The 24,514-nt window shown below is 34.4% G+C and overlaps 1 protein-coding gene across 5 annotated transcripts in view; it reads right to left on the bottom strand.

Moving 5' to 3' along the window:
• Nucleotides 1-24,514, bottom strand: part of BRINP3 (BMP/retinoic acid inducible neural specific 3) — a 683,233-nt gene that overhangs the window by 127,787 nt on the left and 530,932 nt on the right. For all 5 annotated transcript variants that reach the window (XM_082394505.1, XM_082394506.1, XM_082394504.1 and 2 more), the window contains exons 5-6: nucleotides 13,624-13,729; nucleotides 5,149-5,385 (exon numbers count right to left, since the gene is read on the bottom strand). In XM_082394505.1, the coding sequence (XP_082250631.1) occupies nucleotides 5,149-5,385; nucleotides 13,624-13,729 (343 nt within the window). The remainder of the gene's footprint in view (nucleotides 1-5,148; nucleotides 5,386-13,623; nucleotides 13,730-24,514) is intronic.

Below are 24,514 nucleotides of genomic sequence, written 5' to 3'. Positions count from 1 at the left end.
CTATTTTAAGTCTCTATCCTTTATTACAAGAGTCTTTAGCAGTCTTACTTGCCCGTTTAACTGGTGTGGTGTAATTTTTATTTTGCAGTTCACATAAATGAATAATTATGATATTGATTCCTGTTGGATTGACTATTTTATTATTATGAAATATTTTTTAATCTCAATTAATGTATCTTGCTTTCAAATATACCTTAGTATTTTTTGGCTAGTGTTTATATTACATATTTCTCCACCATTCAACCTCAGTTTATCTATGTCTTTATCAGGTCTCTAGTAAACAGCAAATAGTCTTTTATTTATTTTTATTATTATTAATCACCAGTCCTACAATATTAGTCTTTTATTTAGACTATTTAGTGTAATAAGAAAATAGAATAGAATATTTAATATAATAACCATTACAGTGGAATTAATCTGACCCAACACATTTATTGTAAAGACAATCCAAACCTTCCTCTTTCCGCTGCATTGATCTATTTGACCTAGATGATTTTTCTCCTGTTTTCTACTTTATTTTCTTATTATGGAGTGATCAAATAATTTTTATCTTATTTTATTTTCTTGACTATAATTAAACATTCTTATTTTAGTAGATATTCCAGAGATTACATTATTCTTGATTTATTTCACTCTAATGCAAATTACATCTCTTAGCTCATCCTCAACAATGCCAGTACCTTGGGAGACTTAGAATATTAACTCTTTCCATTCACCACCCATTATAACACTATTATCATATATTAAAATCCTACATATATTTTATGTCCACATCACCTCATAATTATTATTTTGTAAGGTTGATATTCACTTATATTTACTCATGTATATTTGCCATTTCTAGAATTCCTCTTCCCCTTTACACGTCTATGTTTTCATTTGGAATTTCTTGTCTGAACACATCTTTATTTTCACCTTCATTTTTGCAACTCTTGTGGAACGTTACATAATTCTAGATTGACTGTTATTTTCTTTAGCACTTTAAATATGTCAAAAATCTGTTTTTGTTTTTGTTTTGATAAGTCAGGCTCATTGAGAGTCCAATGAAAGTAATGTCTTTTTTCTCTAGTTATGTTAGAAGAATTTTTTTCTGTCTTTTTTCCAACAGATTTACTATGATACACTTATCTGTGGTTTTCTTTGTATTAACCATTCTTTGTGTTTGCTGTGCTTTTTTTTTTTTTTAATTTAATTAATTAATTAATTAATTTATTTATTTGGCTGTGTTGGGTCTTCGCTTCTGTGCGAGGGCTTTCTCTAGTTGTGGTAAGCGGGGGCCACTCTTTGTCGTGGTGCGCGGGCCTCTCACTATCACGGCCTCTCTTGTTGCGCAGCACAGGCTCCAGACGTGCAGGCTCAGTAGTTGTGGCTCACGGGCCTAGTTGCTCCGTGGCATGTGGGATCTTCCCAGACCAGGGCTCGAACCCATGTCCCCTGCATTAGCAGGCAGATTTTCAACTACTGTGCCACCAGGGAAGCCCTGCTGTGCTTTTTGAATCTGTAGGTTGAATTTGGAAGTTTTCAGTTTAAAAAAATTTCATGCATATCTCACATGCTTGCCATGCATCTATCTAATATTTCGTTGTTGCTTTTCTCACTGCTTCCATTTCTATCTATTCCATTAACCTCTCTTCCTGTTCACTAATCCTGTTCCCCACTATGCCAAGACTCCTATGAAAACAAAATTTTGAGTTATTTATTTCAGATACTGCATTTTTATGTTTTAGAAGGTCCTTTAGTCCAGTTGTATAGATTCCAAATCTCTGGTGAACTTTTCAATATCTCCATCTACTTTATTCTTCCTTTCCTTTCATTTTTTGAGCATTTTAATAATAATTATCTGAAAATTGTTCCTATTAATTTCAATATCTGGATAATCTTACATCTGTTACCTGTTTCTTTTTGATATTAGCCATAAGGTCTTATCTGCTCACATACGTTGTAAATTAGAGTTTTATGTTCATCATAAATTAAAAAAAAATTTGCAGAGATTTTAGAAAATGTTTTCCTCCTCAAGACGTCACTCTCTTCATATTTAACAGACACTATAGGGAGCTGATCCTAAAAAAGTCAGGATATGAGCTATATCAGTGTGGGGTTAGACTTGTAGAGAACTCAGTCTGGCTCTGACTCTCCCCTGTTCTTAGGGTATGGCCCTGCAGAACCTTCAGTTAAGGACCTGGTGAGCGTTTGCTACTTCAGGCCTATAACACTGCAGAAGATTCAATGCTATCATTCAGAGGTTTTCAGTTTATCTCTTTAGGAACATCTGACATGGGTTAAGGCAAATGTCTTAAAGAGAAGACTGCTCATATATTTAAAACTCCTTAAGCCTCCAATTTTCTCACTTTAATCTACTATGACTGCCAAATTTTCTTCTGATTTCTCTGTCCTGGAATGCCAGCATTTTTCAGGGACTAGTCCTAAATTCTCAGCTTCTAACTCTGCCCTGAATTGATAAATGTGCCCCAGGGGAAAGCAGTTATAGAAACACAGTGTCACTTCCTCATTCTCTCTGGGGTTTTCCATCCTTCCCTGTTTTATTTTCAAGCTCTTCCCTCTAGAGAGTTTTTATCTCTTAAGCACCTAAAGTCTGCGGTAAACTTCATTAAGTTTGAAAAGACTTTTGAATAGTTCTTTAGCATCCAGCACTATCTGAAATTCAGCAAATATCTTGTGGTAAAACTGAACTTCTTTAGGCCCATTGAGTCCAGAATTTTGTCATTCTAGTCTCCATAACTGCTAGAAGTGTGTTGGTTTTTCTTTCTCCCATCAGCCACCCTCTGCCTGGGGAAATGCAAAGCCCTCAGGCTCTGTTCTCAGAATTCAATAAATTAATGAATAAAATGAAAGAAAGAAAGAGAAACAAAGAAAGGAAGAAAGGAAGGAACAAGCTATGGATCCCACACATCTCACGCCATTTTAGTCTATTTAGTTGTTACTTTTATGATCTATTATGTCTTTAAAAATATAATTTTAAAAATTATTCTACTTTTTAGTTACTATCAATAGAAGTATTGGCCTACTTCAATCTACTACATTTCACCTGGAAACAAAAAACCCAATGCTCATTTGGTGATTTTTAAAAATATAGTCTCAAGGCAAAATAATAGGGGTGGCAATCCTATGTGAGTTCCACAAATACGGGCTTTCTAAGATTCCCTGGTATAACACATTATACATTATCTAAAAGTGTTGCATTTCATGATTATTTTTAACATCAGATGGTTCTACTTGAATATAACATATTAGATTTCCAATACATTACTTATGAGTATTCTATTGGAAAAACAAAAGAAGAATTTGAGGTTAGAAATAAACGCATTTCAACAATGTCAAGGAGATATGACTTTTTGATTCTTAGACAGTTTTTGCTATTTGTATACAGAGAAATATTACCCTAATAGAGGAGGATTATTTATTATACACTATTTTGATCAAAATATATCTTAATAAAATCTAAATCTATTAACTCTTTCTAAATCTATTTACTTACCCTTTTACTTTATAATTTGGTGGTTCTACTACACAAAAAGATGAGGGTTTGTTGAAACCATCAATTGTGTTTTTTCTTGTCTGATGTTAGCTGTGGGCTTGTCATATATGGCTTTTATTATGTTGAAATATGTTCCTTCTATGCCTAAATTAAGTGTTTTTATTGTGAAAGTATGTTAAATTTCATTATCATTTTTAAGTGTGCTTGGTTAGATGAATCACTGGAAAAATTATGACATTCAAACATATAAATCTGATCTCTTGGCAGTTGAAACCTCTCTTGTCACTTTGAAAGTTAGTCATGTCCAACATAATTTATGTAGCATTTAGTCAATAATAAAAATCCCCCACATTCTGGGGATTTTTATTATTCTATTATCATGAATGATTATATATGTTGTTATCAGTATTTTTCATTTCATTTTGAGGCATTCTTAACCTTTTATTAAAGTTCATTGTTTTATGAAATGAAGGCCATTACAGGTTACATAGTCCATAAGTAACAATATTGAAAACACAATTATGCACTCATAAAAATTCAGAAATAACAAAAACAAACTGCACAAACATTAAGTCAAAATTGATCTGAATTTGGTTTAAAAATAAGTAGTTGAGTGAAAGTGCACGTGCATGAGATTCACTTTAATGTAAAGAAAGTATAGAACGTTCACACTTTGGATCTTGCCTCACAAGTGAATCTCGGGGCCCATGGGAATAGTCCAGAGGGGTATCAGAGGTACTGGACTAAGAATGCTGCCTGCCATATCAATAAACAATAAACAAAGGCTGTTGTGGCAATCAGCCATCAGCCACCTCAGCCACTACAGCCACCCTGACGTGAGCCCTGAGGGAACTCAGGATGGAAACAAGATACCAGCTATCAAGCTATCAGCCTCTGCAGCCACCTTCCTACGGTGCGCCCTGAGGAGGCTCAGGATGAGAAAGCACAGGATAGGTTTCTATCACCAGAATGGCACCTAAAGCCAGGATAGCATCTCAGCTATCTGGCCCCAGATAGCTGAGGTGCATATCAAGGAAAGAGTTCAATGAGCTTTGACTTTGCATCTTCCCATACCCAGAAAAGCACTAAATTCCTTAACTTGAGATACCTGGTTTTCCTTAATTAACAGTATCTTTTGATACTGTTCTGACTACCTGGACTCTATATAGGAGTCTTGCAAAACTCCTATATATCCCGGTTCCTCCTTTACCTCTTTGGAGCCCTCCCTTAGAGCGATCTGAGAGTCCTGTCTCCTGGGCTTGAAGTGCTCAGAAAATCCGCCGAATAAAACATAAATACATAATTCTCAACTTTTAGGTTGTGCTTTTTTTTCAGTCAACAATTTAACTTCTTATATTGAGAAAGGCAAGGACTTTCTTCATTAAATGACTACTAAATCAGCTCAAGAGCAGGCTAGGTTCTAGTGCCAATAGTACATAGCAATACACAAAGTACCATATAGGCTTTCAGTAAAATACTGAATAACCGGCAATAAAAGCAATACACAGGTCCATTTGAAAGAATAATAAGGATAAATTGAATAAAATCCTCCAAGTATGGAAGAGTTTCTCACAAAAGGGTAAAACAGTCTTCTCAATATGGCAATTTTTTTTGGCAAAGTTTAGAAGTGTTAGATAAAATATATGTCTTACCTGATTCCTCAAAGTCGATGTTGTAGGATTTCCAGGTTTCAGTTATGCGAAGAAGATTCTCCTCCATGGCTTGAATGTCCATGGAGGGGCAGTTGCATTCTGGAAATTTGGGACCACACTGACACCAGCAGTCATTGTCCTTGCAGATAAACTCTCCCTCTGAATTGCAAGCAATGTAGCTCAAAGCTGCTTGTACAAAATGCTCCTGAAGGTAGTCTGGAAGGAGTACTTGCAACCCTTAAAGAACAAACCAAAACAGTAAGTTTACTCTGATAAAGAAAAAAGCATAATACATATCTACATATTCACAAAAAGTCAAAATTTGTGTATATTGTTATGTATTTATGCATATTTTAAAACCATCATTAGAAAATTATCGAAGTCTGTAAAATTGCAAATATTTATAATTCTTTTTAATATATACTGACTCCATGAACTGTTCAAGAATCCTGCAAACTGGGACCTCCCTGGTGGTCCAGTGGTAAAGAATCTGCCTTCCAATGCAAGGGACGCATGTTTGATCCTTGGTCGGGGAACTAAGATCCCACATGCCGCGGGGCAACTAAGCCTGCGTGCCACAACTACTGAGTTTGCGGCCTCAACGAGAGAGCCCATGTGCTGCAAACTACAGAGCCCATGCACCCTGGAGCCTGCACACCGCACTAGAGAGAGAAAACCCACACGCCACAACTAGAGAGAAGCCTGAGCGCCACACCGAAGAGCCAGCCCACAGTGAAAAGATCCCACATGCCTCAATGAAGACACCGCATGCCACAAATAATACCCGAGCCACAACTAAGACCCGATGCAGCCAAAATAAATAAATAAATTAAATAAATTAAAAAAAAAAGAATCCTGAAAATTATAGAGGTGTTTAATATCTCAGACTATCTGATTTTGTTTTTTAAACTGATTTGATTGGCATTTGACTTAATTGATCAGAATATTTGGTTATTTTTATATAATGTAGATAGAACCTATCTTCCCATACTTTTGAAAAGAGATGTATGCATTTATTTTTCACTACTTGATTTCATATAGTTTTCAATACTTTCATATACCTTTAGCTCATGTTCTATCAGCTCACATCTACATAGATATCATAATACAAAGGATGTGTGGCATCAGCAAAAGAGTTATGAAATGTTGCTATAATGCTTATCTCATGCCACTAACAACACATAACTTTATATGAGTTTATTTTTTATATGGTCACTTAGATTGACTACAGGGAAACTATTAGACTGATTTAATTATTTCACAGTTTATTTCCTTGTCATGTATTAAGACAGCCTTAGTGATACAGTTTATTTCTTTTCTACAAGCAAGTTTAGTAAATTTGCTAACTCTTAAGAAAATATAAAAAATGAAAATAAGGCTATAAAATTAACATTCGGAGATCTCTACTAGTTTTTACATTTTAGCATTTCTTGCTACATAGAAAAATCTAATCAAAAAGGTAAATATTCAATGTAATAAAATAAACATAAAAGTAAGGGAAAACTTAGTCAATACCTAATTGCTATTTACTACAAAATTCGATTTTTACAACTTTTACATGTCTCCTTTCTAACAAAAACAAAAAAAACATAATTTTTTGATACAACCATCATCTATGAGGTTAATTCAATAAAAATCATGAATTAGCATTTAGGAAAAAGATCTACTTTGTAAATATCTTGACAATTATACCTATCTCATTCTTTCAGGTTAATTCTCCCATAGGTGGGTCAGGAAAAGTACGTTTAGCACTTATATATTTACTTTATTATTCATTTTAATTTTACCTCAAATAAATAACATTTATGGAATGCCTTCCATTTGGAAGAGACTTTCTAGGGAAAGTACAAATATGAAGATGACCGAAACATATCTCTGCCCTAAAGGTACTTGCAATACACTTAGGAAAAATAAAAGAAGTAATATAATATGTAATATTAGAAGTATGTAATAATATTATACAATAGTACTTAATAACTACTAGAGTTGGGTTACAGATATTTCACTAGGTATGATTAATTGTTCCATAAAAAAGGTAGACTGGAACAGTATTTGACACGTGGATATGCTTCAACATTGAGAGGTTTTTTTGTGGCATAGGATAATACCTTAACAACATCACACACAAATGAACTGTGGAATATATTTTTTAAAATAGCAACTAGTAGTATTGTTTTAATACATATGCAGTATAAGAATGCAATGAGTGAGTTGCTTAGAAAAATAAATCTAGAGTAATGTTATTGGGGTTCCCATAACAGGGTGAAGTATATGGAATTAATTCATTTGTATTTAAATGATGTTTAACAATGAAGGTACTCTGAGTGGTATGTTATTTCGATATAGAAGATATAAAGAAAAAAGATCAGTTTAGACGGAAGACTAAAAAATATCTAAACTAAGGAAATGGTGATCAAAAGGCAGTTTAGGAGACAGGAGAAGAGGAGTGAGAATCTACTAGACACTACTTTATTTGATGTAAGGCAGGTGAAATATGTCACATGACTTGAAGGAATAAAATGATAAAGCTAGAAATATTCTTAAATGATTAGTCCTGTGGGTCACCAAATTACTGTATAGTTGAGAAATATCTAGTGATTGCTTCTGACAATTCTGCCATTCAGTGTTAAAAACAAAGTGAGAGTCTCTGTTAATGTGACTCAGGAGTCCAAATATACTTATTTTAATATTGTATGTTTTAACATTGCAGGTAACTGTAAGTCTATGGACCAGATATATGGAACCCGCTGATTATGTCAACCTCAATTTTACAAAAAAACACCCCCCAAAGCAAAAAGAAATTCAGAGAATTTTCAACTATAATCTCTTCGAATATTTTCTCAGACCCTTTCTTTGTCTCTTCTTTTTCTGGGACCCCTATAATTCGAATGTTGGTGTGTTTAGTGTTGTCCCAGATCTCTAAGACTGTCCTCAATTCTTTTCCTTCTTTTTTCTTTTCTGCTCTGCAGCAGTTATTTCCACTATTCTATCTTCCAGGTCACTTATCCGGTCCTCTGCCTCAGGTATTCTGCTATTGATTCCTTCTAGAGTATTTTTAATTTCATTTATTGTGGTGTTCATCATTGTTTGTTTGCTCTTTAATTCTTCTAGTTCCCTGTTAAACGTTTCTTGTATTTTCTCCATTCTTTTTCCAAGATTTTGGATCACCTTTACTATCATTACTCTGAATTCTTTTTCAGATAGACTGCCTATTTCCTCTTCATTTGTTTGGTCTGGTGGGTTTTTTCCTTGCTCCTTCAGCTGCTGCATATTTCTCTGTCTTCTCATTTTGTTTAACTTACTGTGTTTGGGGTCTCCTTTTCACAGTCTGCAAGTTTGTAGTTCCCGTTATTTTTGGTGTCTGCCCCCAGTGGGTAAGGTTGGTTCAGTGGGTTGTGTAGGCTCCCTGGTGGAGGGGACTGGTGCCTGTGTTCTGGTAGGTGGGGCTGGACCTTGTCCCTCTGGTGGGCAGGGCCACGTCTGTTTGCATTTTTTGAGGTGTCTGTGAACTTAGTATGACTTTAGTCTGCCTCTCTGCTAATGCGTGGTGTTGTGTTCCTGTCTTGCTAATTGTTTGACATGGGGTGTCCAGCACTGGAGCCTGCTGGCTGTTGGGTGGAGCTGGGTCTTAGTGTTGAGATGGAGATCTCTGGGAGAGCTCTCGCCAATTAATATTATGTGGGGCCGGTAGGTCTCTGGTGGTCCAATGTCCTGGACTTGGCTCTCCCACCTCAGTGGCTCAGGCCTGACACTCGGCCAGAGCACCAAGACCCTGCCAGCTGCACAGCAAGAGAGAAAAGGAAAAAACAAAACAAAAAATGAACAGACAGACCCCAAGACAAATGGTAAAAGCAAAACTAAACGGGCAAAATTACACAAAGAAACATACACACACACTCACAAGAAGAGAAAAAAAAAAAAAAAAAAGGAAGATAGCAACCAAACCAATAAACAAACCCACCAATGAAAACAAGCACTAAAAACTAAACTAAGATAAATATAAAACCAAAAACAACTCAAATGCAGAAAGCAAACCCCAAGTCTACAATTGCTCCCAAAGTCTACCCCCTCAATTTTCGGAACATTCATTGTCTATTCAGGTATTCCACAGATGCAGGGTCTATCAAGCCAATTGTGGGGATTTAATCCGCTGCTCCTGAGGCTTCACAGGGAAATTTCCCTTTCTCTTCTTTGTTCCCACAGCTCCTGGGGTTCAGCTTTGGATTTGGCCATGCCTCTGCATGTAGGCCACACTTAGGCATCTGTTCCCTGCCCAGACAGTGGAGTGTTAAAGCAGGGGCTGATTGGGGCTCTCTTGCTCACTCAGGCCAGGGAAAGGGAGGGGTACGGTAGTCATAATTGAAATGTGGGGCGTGCCTGCGGTGGCAGAGGCCAATATGATGTTGCAACAGCCTGAGGCCTGCTGTGTGTTCTCTCAGGGAGTTGGCCCTGGATCATGGGACCTTGGCAGTGGTGTGCTGTACAGGCTCCCAGGGGGTGGTGGGTAGTGACCTGTGCTTGCACAAAGGATTCTTGGTGGCAGCGGCAGCAGCTTTAGCAGTCTGTGCCCGCCTCTGGAGTCCAAGATGATATCCGTGGCTTGCCCTTGTCTCTGGAGCTTGCTTAGGCAGTGCTCTGCCGTCTCTGGAGCTTGTTTAGGCGTTGTTCTGAATCTCCTCTCCTTGTGCACCCAGAAACAGTGGTCTGTTGCCTCTCCAGCAGGTCCAGACTTTTTCCCAGACTCCCTCTCGGCTAGCTGTGGCACACTAGCCCCCTTCAGGCTGTGTTCACGCAGCCAACCCCAGTCCTCTCCCTGGGATCTGACCTCCAAAGCCTGAGCCTCAGCTCTCAACCCCCACCTGCCCCGGCAGGTGAGCAAACAAGCGTCTCAGGCTGGTGAGTGCTGGTTGGCACTGATCCTCTGTGCGGGAATCTCTCTGCTTTGCCCTATGCACCCCTGTTGCTGAGCTCTCCTCCGTGGCTCCAAAGCTTCCCCCCGCCACCCCCGGTCTCCACCAGTGAAGGGGCTTCCTAGTGTGTGGAAACTTTTCCTCCTTCACAGCTCCCTCCCAGATGTGCAGGTCCCATCCCTATTCTTTTGTCTCTGTTTTTTCCTTTTTCTTTTGCCCTACCCAGGTTTGTGGGGAGTTTCTTGCCTTTTGGGAGGTCTGAGGTCTTCTGCCAGCGTTCAGTATGTGTTCTGTAGGAGTTGTTCCACATGTAGATATATTTTTGATGTATTTGTGGGGAGGAAGATGATCTCCACATCATACTCCTCCGCCATCTTGAAGGTCTCCCCGATAAATAACTTTTAAAAACAAATATTATCTGTTCCTTGAAAACTCATGATTTAATGAATTGATAGAGCTCTGTTAATTAGTTTATGGGGTTTTTTTTGCTAGAAATATAAATTAATATAAATTATTTCAATATAAATTATTTGCCTTCTTTTAATTTTTATATGTGTAAAGCTTGAGAAAATTTGTTCCAACATACCAATAAACAATAGGAAAGAAAAAATGTTTTAAGCAATATCATCAGATTTTTATTACAAGCAAAAGATAATTGCATGGTGTCCCATCTTTAAAAGTTACATTAAATCTTATATTTGATAATAATGCCGTCCTTTGCCAATTTTGATGAAATACAACATTAGGAGCTAACTGATCTTGAAAAGTATTTGTCACCTAGTCATATGGATCATTCACTTTCTGGGAATTTTACTAAAAAGTTACTACCAAGATTTTATAACTTTTAATTACTACTGTTACCCTTTCACTCAAATGTACTTTGCTTGATATGTTAAATTCATATGGGGTTGAAGAAATTGGAATACCATTAATTTCAGTATGTATTTGCTCACACTTCTTATGAATTACTTTTTGTCATATGTTTTAAATATATTTTATTAATAATTTGGAGTTGTAGATATGGATATTTCAGTTATTTTTTTTTTAATGTCTGTTCTGTACCCTAATTGGCAAAGCCAGACAGACAAGCAGGTAAATCCAGCTTACTCACTGCCAGAAAACATTTCATTTCATTTGTTTTCAGTCAAAATCAGTGTGTTAATGTGTAATGCATCTCTCTGACATCTCATTTATGAACGTCAATTCCAATATAGATAGTTAAGTCATGGAATTCTTTCTGAATTTGTTGCCTAATGCTGTAGCTTCAATAATTCTTATTGATGCTTTCTTTGCTCTGATAAAATTCTACTTCAGGAGTAATTCTTCTTCTTCTACAAGAGGAGAGGTTTGGAAGAAGAAGGTCAATACTGAAAAACTCTTATAATTCTAGATTCCTCTCAATAATAGAGCTGAATTCAGAAGATCTCCAAATGGGTCAAACACTGATTCTAAGGCTTCACCTTGTGCTTACAAACAAAACAGGAGACCCTAACTCTCTCTTTCTCTCTCTCTGTATATATATATATACATATATATATGTATATATATATACACACACACACACAATATGTCATCTATGTCTATATCCATCTATCCATAAAACCAACCAACTTACTATATAACTGTATAACTAACTAACTATGAAAGACACAAAGACCTCTGGTGGTACCTTAATGAAAGATTCTTCAGAGACACAAGTTTTTCCAATTGCCACATATAGTGATCCAGAGTTTTTTATACCCTTTAAAGAAATGTATCATGGTAAGGTTATTACAGAATTTGTGAATGCTTTGCATCCTTTTTCAAAGTGGAGAAGAGCTACTATTAAAGGTAGATTGAAAGGTGAATCAACCTGATACTTGTACTATAAGTACAGATGAAATTTAAGAAAGAGTACAAGGGAAATTGAGGGTCTCGATATTGATTTCCTAATGTCATGTTTGGAAGGATCTTTGTTCATTGGGGTACAAATATAGTTGCAATAGACAACTGAAAATATAGGCCTAGCAAATAAAAAAGGTGAAAGAGATGCAGGTTTCTGCCTTACAAAAATTGAGGAGAGTAGAAATAATAGTTATATAAGGAATATTGATTCATTTATTCCTTGTGTTAATTTTTCTTCAAAGAAGATGGGAGGCTGAAGTTTTGTGTTTATAATATAATATTTTTAAAACTGAACACAGTGATTCACAAAGAGTAAAAATCAATAAATAGTGTTAATAAATAAAATTTAATAATAAATCAATTGAAATAAACATATTTGATATAAACATGCTTTGTCTTTTTCTATTAAAGTTAGTACTCTGATGGAAAGTTAATACATACATTTAAAAAGGAGTGACTAGTAGAGAATTACAAGTAATATTGATAGATTGGGTTTCTATTTAGAGAAAATATTTCAATAACTTTAAATCTAAAATTGACAATGATAAATTGGATAGCATTTAAAGTTTAAAAATGTTAAGTGCTTTCTTTGTGATTTTTATACAATTTAAAATGAATGAAATTCATTTATTATTTAGGGTAAATTTAAATAACCTGATGCCATTACATTTTTTAGATGGAAAAGTTGAGGAAAAATGGCATAATTTCTGAAACTTTTAAGCATTTTTATATAAAACTGAATAATGTAAATACAGATCTAACTTCTCCAATTAAAAAAGGTAGACTAGAAAGAACAACTCAAAACTATCCCTTTGATCAGTCAACTTAGTTTAGATGATCTGTCATCACAAAGACATTTCTGAATTTATTCAACTAGTACGTGTTTAAACATGTGGGTTCATAACCTTTCCCTGACTGCATGAATGAGTGATATACACATCCTTATAACCAGTTAGGATAATATGTATTTGTTAAAATTATTATTTTAAAAAGTCCTCTATTGAATTATCTCACAAAATATAGTAATAGAAAGAAGATGATAAATTACCTTTATCATATAATGTATCTTTATAAATGAAATAATGCAAGTATAAGTATTTTGTTAATATATTCTTAAGTATATTTCTGTTTGTCAGAAGAGAAATGAAGCCTTAATTATCATATTAGTTTATATTTAAAATGTCAAGCGTTCACATCACAGTATGCATAAACATGGTTGCGATTTTTATCAGAATCTATAAGGAAGAAGTCAAAGCTCAGGGAGACCTATCGAAAAACTGCTACTTACTGAGACAATGATTACTGTATGGAAGAAAAATATTATCACAAAACAGTCTCAATTGTTATCAATTACTTAATTTAAGAAGTAAAGTGAATTTTGACATTCTCTTCATCTGGTCTAGAATGTTCATATCAGTTAAAAATTAGGAGATTAGCCTTTTATGAGAACTCTAAAAGCCTAGTACTGCACATACAGCTTGAAAGAAAGAAAGAAAGAAAGAAAGAAAGAAAGAAAGAAAGAAAGAAAGAAAGAAAGAAAGAAAGAAAAAGAAAGGAAGAGAGAGAGAGAGGGAGGGAGGGAGCGAGGGAGGAAGGAAGGAAGGAAGAGAGAAGAAAGAAATCACAACTGGATAACTGTCATTCAGGCTCATAGAGAATTAATGAAATTGTACCTACATACCTTGCAACTGAATCTTATTCTCAGGACTCTGAACCAGAACAGAACTGACAGAATCTAGGTTGTCATAGTTACTACAGCCAAGAGGACCCGTCCGTGTTTCTGTTACCTAAAGAACAAAACATCAACTTTATTTTATATGCCGGACTTTACCGTGTTCTTTCCATTCAATGTAGTTGCCACACACTGATATTATACATCTGACAGTAAACATCACTAAAAGGTCTAGGATCTGATACACACCAACAGTACACCTAAGTACAGAGGAGACAAATGACACCCTTTATCTTCAATTCCATTTCCTTCTCTTTGGCCAGTCATCAATCTTCAGAGAAAATAACAGAAGCCCTCTTTGGTCAACAACATCCTTCATATAAGGTAACCGATTTTACCCAAGATAAGACAGAGCATGCTTTTAGGTAGAGAGCAAGTTTGACTCATATGAAAATTGTTTTTTGTTTGTTTATCTTTCCTCAATAAATCAAAACCATTTACCAGGCTACAGTCTGAAGACTGATATTATTATTTTATTCTTCTACTTAAAAATCTATAATTTCCTGTTCTTTTATGGTGGTATCAATGTCTAAATTCTTCTGCTTGGCTTCCATCTGCCCCACTTCTCCCAGCAGGCAGGTGATCTTGCTGTCCAGTTGAACTTTGTTAATTCTATGCCTTTGCTTATACAACATCCTTCACCTTATCCCACCTTTCTCCTTTTGGATTAATTGGTTTTCTCTATCCTCACGATCAACCTCATGTTCAAACACCCACACAAAGTAGTCCCTAATGATTCCCACTTGTATTACTTCACTATTTCTATAAAGTTATGGTTTGCAGGGCCCAACCTTAGCACTTAATTATGGAATCACATATTGCAGAGTAATTTTTTTCCCATGGGTGTCTTGGATGGATGGTATCAGGAGATGAGGAGGCATTTAATCAATTATGTCTGACTGGAAATTTGTCCTGAGGATATTTTTTTTTAAAACCAAGCATTTTAAAGCAGAGGAGCATTGTAATCATTTTTGTGTTTTAAAAAGATATTCACAACAACCAGAATGGTTTGCAAAACATCATTCAGCTCATTTTATTTCGCAGTTCACAGCCACATAATGGCTTCCCATCTCGCTCAGGGTAAAAGCCAGAGCCCTTTTCCATGGCTAAAAAGATGCCCTATTTTCCAGCTCCCTGTTACCTCTCTGAACTCATCTCTCTTCCACTTTTCCTCATTTACTCCACTCCAAGCACACTGGCTTCTTTGCTGTTCCCCAAACACATGCTAGTTATCCTCCTGCTTCATGATTTTTGACTTGCTGTTCCCGAACCTGGAATGCTCTTCCTCGAAATATTTCTAAGCTCACTCGTTCACTTTCTTCAAGTTTTTGTTCAAATGTCTCTCTCTCTGGACTTCTTGGACTAACCTATTTTAAATGAATATACCTTCCCACATTTCCCTCTTCCAACCATTATTTCCTTTGCTCCTTACATTGTTCTATCTTTTCCACAGTGGTTTTCCGCTTCTAACATACTGTATAATTTACTCACTTAACATGATTATGGTCAACACCTCTTATTAGAATGCAAGCTCCACAAGTACAGAGAATATTGCCTATTTGTTTACTGAAGTATTCACAGAACATATTATGTTCTGGTATAAGCCCATAGGTATTAATATTAAGACAAAGAGAAGCAGAGAGTGTGAGGGGAAAACCAAACCAAGGAAGATATTAAAGCCATTATCAAGATGATGACGGCCTGAATGGAGCAGTGGCAATATGATTTATCTGAAGAAGATGGATTTTGAAAAACAATTAGAATGGGCAAGATTATGAAACATCGAAAATGTACATGATGGAAGGAGGGAAATGCAACAGAAGTTTCTAGCATAAGTGATAATATTAAGATATGGGGCAAAGAAGCTCCACTGTGAAGAGAATGTAAGGAAGCCTGGTTTTGATTATTTTGACTCTGAGTTGAATAACACTCTTAGTTGGAAACATCCAGTAGAAGAAGTGACAATGTAGATATATTTCTTAGAAGTTATGTCGAAGATGAGATTACTATTTTAGGAATCAAAAACTTATAGGTGATAATCAAAGATAGGGCGATGGACGCTTTAGCTCAGATGCATGGAGGGAATGCATAATTGTATCATGACAACTCTACCATATTTTCTAAACAACGAGTCCTTTAGAATAACCGAGATTGGCTATGAGCACACAGCAACAACTGGGAATGTGATTTACTCTTTCTCTAACACCACACTGACTGTGTAGTCCTCTACTGCTGTTCTCTAGTGGTGACACAGAGTATCCCTTATTTTGTTCAGGAAAATAATTTCTGATGTTGATATGTGTCACATACATGCATGTACATGTATACGTGTGTATGATTAATATTAAATATAAATTATTAATCACAAATGAGTAAAAGGAAGATTAAGGCACCAAAGGAAATATTTATAATTTAAGATAATTTAAATCTTCATCTTGTCCTATCAAGTAGCTTAACTATTTTCCCCCAACACACACAAATGTATACACACCACATTAATATAAAGAAATTCCAGTGTTTGTCATTTTTAAGGAAGTTTTCTAAATAAAAGTGGCTTAAAGCACATACTCATTGACATAAGAGATCTTAGAAATTGGTATGCAATCTCCTGAACACTTAACTGTTGAAAGAGGATAAATAGCATTATTTTATCTCATTACAGACAGTCCCTTATGTTCAGTTACTGTGTTCTTGAGAATAAATGCAGAAGATTTAAATAACAGTCTTATAAATTTAGAGGCTTGAATATCTCTATCTACCTCTATAGCTATAGATCATTTTATTCCCTTACCTTTCACAGCATACAATAATAAAATATAGTATATCCTACTGATGACTTAATTTTGTTCTTTATCACTCACAGCTGACTTCACTGATCATTGTCTGATTTAATATAAAAATTCACAAACTCTAGCACATTCAATGATGCAAATCCATTTTTCCAATTGTATTATATTTTAAGAACCTTACATGTCAGCATTAATAAATGTGTCAATACTTATTTTATATGTTCAATACTAGTGAAAGGAATAAAAATGAAAATAAAGTAATAAAAACTAACTTATTGTACAAACAGTTCTATAGAGATGTTAACTCTACCAAAAAATGAATTATGTAGTTGTGCCACAAAGAGCTTGAACTTCTGTTCATCAGCTGACAGATGAACATCCGATTTTGGGGTCTCCATATATAATGTAACAAAGGAAGAGTTATTCAATAGCTAAACTTAAAAATGATTAAGGGCTTCCCTGGTGGTGCAGTGGTTGGGAATCTGCCTGCCAATGCAGGGGACACAGGTTCAAGCCCTGGTCCGGGAAGATCCCACATGCCACGGAGCAGCTAAGCCCATGAGCCACAACTACTGAGTCTGCGCTCTAGAGCCCATGAGCCACAACTACTGAAGCCCGCGTGCGTAGAACCCGTGCTCCGCAACAAGAGAAGCCACCGCAATGAGAAGCCCGCCACGGCAATGAAGAGTAGCCCCCGCTCGCCGCAACTAGAGAAAGCTTGCGCGCAGCAAGCAAGACCCAATGCAGCCAAAAATAATAAATAAATAAGTTAATTGATTAATTTATTTAAAAAAGAACTCTAAAAAAAAATGATTAAGACTGACAATAACCCAGTACTGATAGCATTCAGTGTTTTGATAAATGACATATAGAATGAGAAAAAATTTTTTTTTCACTTATCTCTTGGTGAGAAGATGAAACAGGGAACACTGTTTTTAGGATACAAAAATGATGTTCTTTCTGAGGTGTTACATTGATTTGTGGTTTTATCTGAATATTATGAGGAAAATTAATGTTCTTGAGGGGCTGGGAAATTGAAAAGGGGAGTGGAATGTACAGAAATGGAAGACATGGCTAGGCCAGCTGTGGAATGTAAATTCAAAACTTTTCAAAATGTATTTAGCACAAATTTGTCTTCAAAATGTAACAAATGTGCTCTTCTCTAATTGACCACTTATGTGAACTGTGTTTAAATATATTGTTAAAATTCAGAAAGGATATTAAAAGTATAGTAAATGGAAAAAAATGCCCGTGTTTTCATTTCAACTTTTCCTATATTGTTTCTATTTTGTTTCATTAAACTGATGCCTATTATTTTCACAGTTGGAGAATTTTACAGAGAGTAAAAGAAAATAAATAATATTCCTAATTCAAAGAGATGACTTGGAAGTAATTATGTAAACAATAATATAAATTCAACTTTATTTAGGTTAAAATAAAGTGGTATAGATAATTTAGTTGGAAATAAAAAGTCTTTGTTATTTTTGATCAAATTTTCTGAGTCTTACACATTCTTAAGATAATATCATGCCACAACAATGCATTGGAATTATAAAATTAATTCAGCAAGAATTAGTTGAAGAAAAACTATCTCAAGCAAAAAAAATAAACTATCTCAAGGAAAAAAAGAAAAAAAGTTAAAACAATGAAAAAAAGTGGGACAAAAAAAGAGTAAACAAACAAAAACACATCACATTCCTAAAGGGAAATAGTATTATTAGTACTATAGTACTATTAGAGAGTTCATTGTCTTAAAATTAACACATTATATATTTAAAATATTTCCAGTCAAAATCATAATCATGTTATATAATTTGAAGAAAACAGACTTAAATGAGAATGCTCAGGTCACCATCATAACTCCACTGCTTACTAGAGAGGAAGCGATCTAAGGTTCAAGTTTCTATCTGGTGAAATGGGTAAAATTTTCTTACAACGTAAAGAGGTTGTGAAGAAAAATGAGATAATCCATGATATGTGCTTATCATGGGCCTGGACCACAGTAATGCTTTCACAGTAAATGTAAAATGTGTGTAAATGTTTACTATTAAAAGGCAGAGGCACAATAACTCTATGGTAAACTTACTGGAATCATTCATAGCCCACCTCTCAATTAAGGCTGTAAAATCCTATTATGTTTTCTGACATCAGTGCTGCATGTTAACATTTTTCTCTGTAGACAGAGAAAGGGTGTCTGTGTTTTAGAACATCCTAAATCAAACTCACCCTTAAATGAGGCTATGCACAAATTTTGTACATCACATCGATATGCAAATCAAGTACAATATAGTAAGAATAATCCACAACAAGACTAAATCAGAAATATTGGTATAGAAAAAACAATGGGTAGTTCAACGGCATAGAACAGAAAAGAACATGAACGGAAAAGAACAACAACAGCAACTACACTGAAAATAGAAAAAGTTTCCTTATCTCTAATGTAAAAGACAATCAAGGAGTCTCTCAAAAAAGTATGCTTGTATGAGAAAATCTTTATCCACACTGAATGAAAAAAGTGAAAGAAAATGTATACGCACTTTGTAAAATTATACATACACGTATATTATAAATAGCTCTGTGAACCTCCTATTGCTCTAAGCTTTTTTCAAAATGAAACAGTTTTAGTTTACCATTTTAACTGAACTGATTATTGTTTATCAACAACATAATAAAATGCATGATTGTATGAACAGTGTATCTCTTATTGCAAATCTGTAAATACACATTTTTAAAAGTTTATAATGTTCCTAGAAAATTTATCTGAAATCAAGAGGGAGAAATATTTTTACCTCCTAAACTCAAAAAAAGATAGGAATGTGTCTATTCTTTATTACAATGACTTGTCATCTATAAACTATTTATTGATCATATGATAATAAATATGGAATAGCAGGATTATTGTTTGTTCCAAAATGTCATTTTTAATGACAAAATTAATAAATGTGCATGTTGGAAATTCAAGCAATGAAATAAACTGAAAAGCCCAGAGGAACAACTACTTTCCCCCGATTATATATTTGCCCTCATCTTTTTATCAGACTTGAAAATGGTTAAAATTAGGAGCAACTGCTATTCACGGCCATCGTTTATTCACAGCACCAAATTTTCATGTGTTTACATTTTTACAGCCATTTTCTCCTTAAAAAATATTGCATTTAATTTGTTTCAAAATTATATTAGAGTATATTGAAACAGTTTTTGAATAATTTCATATCACCATTGATTATGTATATGAAACAATAGAATACTGATAAGTACAATCTGGTTCATTTACAAAGAGTTATGTGCAGAGAGAGAACCTAGTGTCTCCCTTGTGGATTTGATTATCTTTTCTAGAGACCTACATCTTAGCTAGAGAATACAAAAGAAATGCTAATATTTAAGAGAGGATCTTGCCTATCCCGTATTATAGTAAGAGAAATGCATTTACACAGGGGGCTGGGGTGGAAGGAGCAGTGAAATTGGTTACTGGTACCTACATCTGGATGAACTGCAGTACCAGATACTGCCTACATTGTTTAGTGTGGACCACATTCTTCCATATTTCATTCAAAAATGCCATACAATATAGTACACTTCAAATGCCACTTCTGCCAGAAATAATCTTTTTAATCTTTAATCACCTAACACACTTAAAAATTTTTTTTTTGTTAAGAATAAGTTAGAGGACATCAACCATATTTGTCTCATATTGCACTTCTGACGTCTTAACAAGTTTTCTCACTTAATATAAGAACTGGTAATTTCTTTCAAATAAAAATAAAGATGTATTATTGTATAAATTTTTCCTCAAAAGTTATTCATTTTACTATCTCTTTCTTTATTAAAAAACATCAGTTAGCATCATTGCAATCCAATAAATGACTCATATCCAGAATATATGAAGAAATCTATAGGACTTCTGGTTTCCAGCTCTGCATATATGGAGGTTGGAAGTCACTACTCCCTCCTAACAACAAGTCAAACCCTAACAATAAGGAAAACATACTGGAAAATCAACAACTCTTCTTGGACTCATCAGAGAAGGAAGCAAACTGCTACCCCCAAGATTGGAAAGACAGGGAATAAAGGGAGTCACAGCTCAGAGCAGAAACTTGAGAGTTGAAACAAGTATGGGAATCAGTGCTAAGGTAAGAAAAACTGAACTTCCATTGACAAATGGCTAGTGAGTAAGTGTGTGGAAAAGTCTGGGAGTTAAAAACTCCAGAGGGACCCAGTCATAAAAAGGGTCCTCATCATATTTTGAGATCTACCTCCAGGAGCTCAATCAGGTTCCTATAGTAAATATTAAAGAAAAATGCCCTCTTGCTTCCCACAGTGCGAGGGGAAATGGAACCATTTTGAAATACTGTGGAGCCCTCTGCTCTCCTCTGCCCTCAGGGGAAACTAGTTAACCAGAGCCTAACTCTCTGTGGGACTATCTGAGCCTAACCAACCTAGGGGAAGGGGAATAACTAATTCCAGCCCACTTTAGCCATCTTGTCCCACTCCAGGGGTGAGGAAGAAAAAAACTGAGAAACTCTCGTGAAGTTTACAGTCCAAAGGCATAGGCTCCATAAAAGACAGACCAAACTATAGGACCATGGAATGCTTCCCCTTCCCCACACCTCATCATCACATTACTAAAGGCCTGTTTATAGTAGTTCCTTTTACCCAGTACATCATGTCCAGCTGTCAAGAAAAAAAGTACAAGTTATACCAAAAGGCAAGGAACACAATCTGAAGAGACAGAGCAAGCACCAGAACAAGACATGACAAAGATGCTGGAATGATCAGATCAAGAACTTAAAACCACTATGATTAATATGCTAAGGGCTCTAATGGATAAAGTAGACAGCATACAAAAACATAGACAATATAAGCAGAGAGATGGAAATCCTAAGAAAGAATGGAAAATAAATGCTAGAGGTAAAAAGCACTGTAACAGAAAAGAAGAATGCCTCTGATGGGTTCATCAGTAGACAGGTCTGAGGAAAGAATCTCTTAGCTAGAGGATATATCAATAGCATTCTCAAAACTCAAAAGCAAAGACAACAAAGACTGATTAAAAAAAAAAAAAAACAGAATAGAATATCCAAGGATTGAGGGACAATAAGAAAGGGTGTGATACAAACATAATGAGAATACCAGAAGGAGAAGAAAGAACAAGGAACAGAAAAAAATATTTGAAGCAAGAATGACTGAGAATTTCCCCCAAATTAATGTTCAAGATCAAACCACAGATCTAGGAAGATCAGAAAACACCAAGTAGAAAAAAATGCCTAAAAACGATACTAGGCATATCATTTTTAAATTACAGAAAATCAAAAATAAAGAAAAAATCCTGAATGAAGCCAGAGGAATAAAATACGTTACCTATAGAGGAACCAAGATACGAATTACATCTGGCTTCTCCTCAGAAACAAAACAAGGAGACACTGAAATATTTACAGTGAAATATTTATAGTGTTGAAAGAAAAAAACACCAACCTAGAATTTTGTACCCTATAAAGTTAACCTTCAAAAATGAAGGAGAAATAGATTTTCATACACAAAAATTGAGGAAATTTGTTGTCAGTAGACTTGCCTTGCAAGAAATGTTAAATGAAGATCTTGATAAAAAAGAAAAAATATTATAGGTCAGAAACTCAGATCTATAAAAAGTAACAAAGAACATCAAAGAAGGAATATGTGAAGACAAGATAAAAACTTTTTATTTTTCTTATTCTTAATTGACCTAACTGATAATAGTTCATTCAAAATAATAATACCAAAAATGTATAAATTATGTATGTTTACATATATATCTTTTGAGTATATATATCTTATGTGTGTATTGCATATATATATACACATATGTGTATATATATATATATATATATATATATGTGAAATGAATGACAAAAATGATAGAGTAATACAAGGGATGGGAGGGAAAATTAAGCTTATTTTGTTATTATAAGGTACTCACACTACCCATGAAGTGGTATAGTGTTACTTGAAAGTGGACTTGAATTAGCTATAAATGTATATTGCACACTCCAGAATGATGACTAGAAGACATAAAAAAAAAAAAAAAGAATTATAACCAATATGCCTCAGAAGGAGAGAAAATGGAATAATATAAAATGCTCAATTAAAACCACAGAAGGCAGACAAAGAGTGGAGGACAAAAAAAGGAACAAAGAACAAGGGCAACAAATAGAAAACATTAATGAATATGGTAGATATCAATAATCACTTGGAACATCAATACATCAATTAAAAGACAGAAATTGTCAGAATGGAGCAAAAAACAAGGGCAAACTATAGACTGTCCACAAGGAACCCACTTTAAATGTAAATCTACATATAGATTAAAAGTAAATAAATGGAGAAAAATATACCATTCTAACGCTAATCAAAAGAAAGTAAGAGTATAATTACATAACTATCTTAATTTCAGACAGAGCAGACTTTGAAGCTAATAAAGTAACAAGGGATAAAGAAGGGCATCACACAATGAGGAAAATGTCAACTCTCCAAGAAGATGTAATAATAATATGTATGTGCCTAACAACAGTGCATCAAGCTATATGAGGCAAAAATTAATAGAATTGTAAAAAGAAATGGATGAATCCAATAGCTTAGTTGGAAATTTCAACACCCTTCTATTAGAAATGGACAGGCCCAACAGGCAGAAATGTAAGTAAACCTTACTTACAACTTACTGTTGTAAACCAACAGTAAGATGGCAACAGCAATACTTAAAAAAACACTTGACAAACAGACAACATTAGCATCTAATGATCATGAAACTCTGCAATTTCCTTATCAGGAAATTTAAAATAACAATGAGGTAGCATTATCCATTCCCAAATGTCTTAAAATAGTATAATGATAGAATATGCCAAGTGCTGATAATAATGCAGAAGAAGTGTAATTCTCATACACTGCAGCTGGAAGTGTGAATTAGTACCACCACTTATACTTTAGAAAATTCTTTGAAACTATCCACATAAGCAGATGGAGGCAAATCTTATGAGTCCGACCTACAGCCAACAAAAATATGAACATGCGTGTAACCTAAAGACACATGCAAATAGGTTCATAACAACACCATTCTCAATAATCCCTAACAGAAAAAAAATCAAAATGTTAATCAATAATTCAATGTATAAGTAAATTGAGGATTTGAATATTGTACCACAGTAAGAATAAATTAAAGTCAATGGCACAGAATAACTTGAATGAATCTCACAAATATAATGTTAAGTGAAATAAGCCACATATATTATGCTTCCTCCAATATGAAGTTCAAAGTCAGACAAAAATAATTTATGATGTTACAAGCCAGGATGGTGGTATCACTTTGTGAATAGAAGTTATAGTAGAGGATATAAAGGGACTTCTTGGATTCTGGTAATGTTCTGTGTTTTATATAGATGATGGAAGCTCAAATGTGTTCCAATCTCAATACTATGATTTTGCACTTTTCTATATATATGTATATATCAGTATATATATTTATATATACACTGTATATAACAGTAAAACATTTACCAATAAAAGTTGGTTAATATTCTCCTCATGAATTACATCAGGGCAGGTACCATGTCATCTACATCTATATGGATATCTATGTATCTATCTATCTACCTATCAATTTATATATCTGTCATCTATCTATTCATCAGTCATCTATTTATACTACAATACTAGCTTGGATCTTTGCACATGTATCCTTTCAAATTATTATTATAATGTGATTTTGTAAAAAGAATGTGCTAAAAATCTGACACTGAATGATTGTGAAAAACAAATGACTTATTTTTAGATTATTAACATAATAGCTTACTTAATCAAATCAAATCCCCTTTTAATCATCTTAAAATATCATATTTATTTTATCTTTTTTCAAGGCCACAATTATGCCTATTCTATAATTGCAGATATGCACATGATAAATCAATTCTATATACTAGGTACTAACTTATAATCATTCATTTTTATTTTGTAGTTACTCATAATTCCAAAATATATACTTATCTCTGACAAAAAGAAAATAGCCCTTTCCTAACAATCTCATCTAT

The sequence above is a fragment of the Balaenoptera borealis genome (assembly GCF_965194805.1).
Source record: "Balaenoptera borealis genome assembly, chromosome: 1".
Lineage (NCBI taxonomy): Eukaryota > Metazoa > Chordata > Mammalia > Artiodactyla > Balaenopteridae > Balaenoptera > Balaenoptera borealis.
Note: the sequence above shows the minus strand (reverse complement) of the source record. Positions and strands in the feature narration are given on the sequence as shown.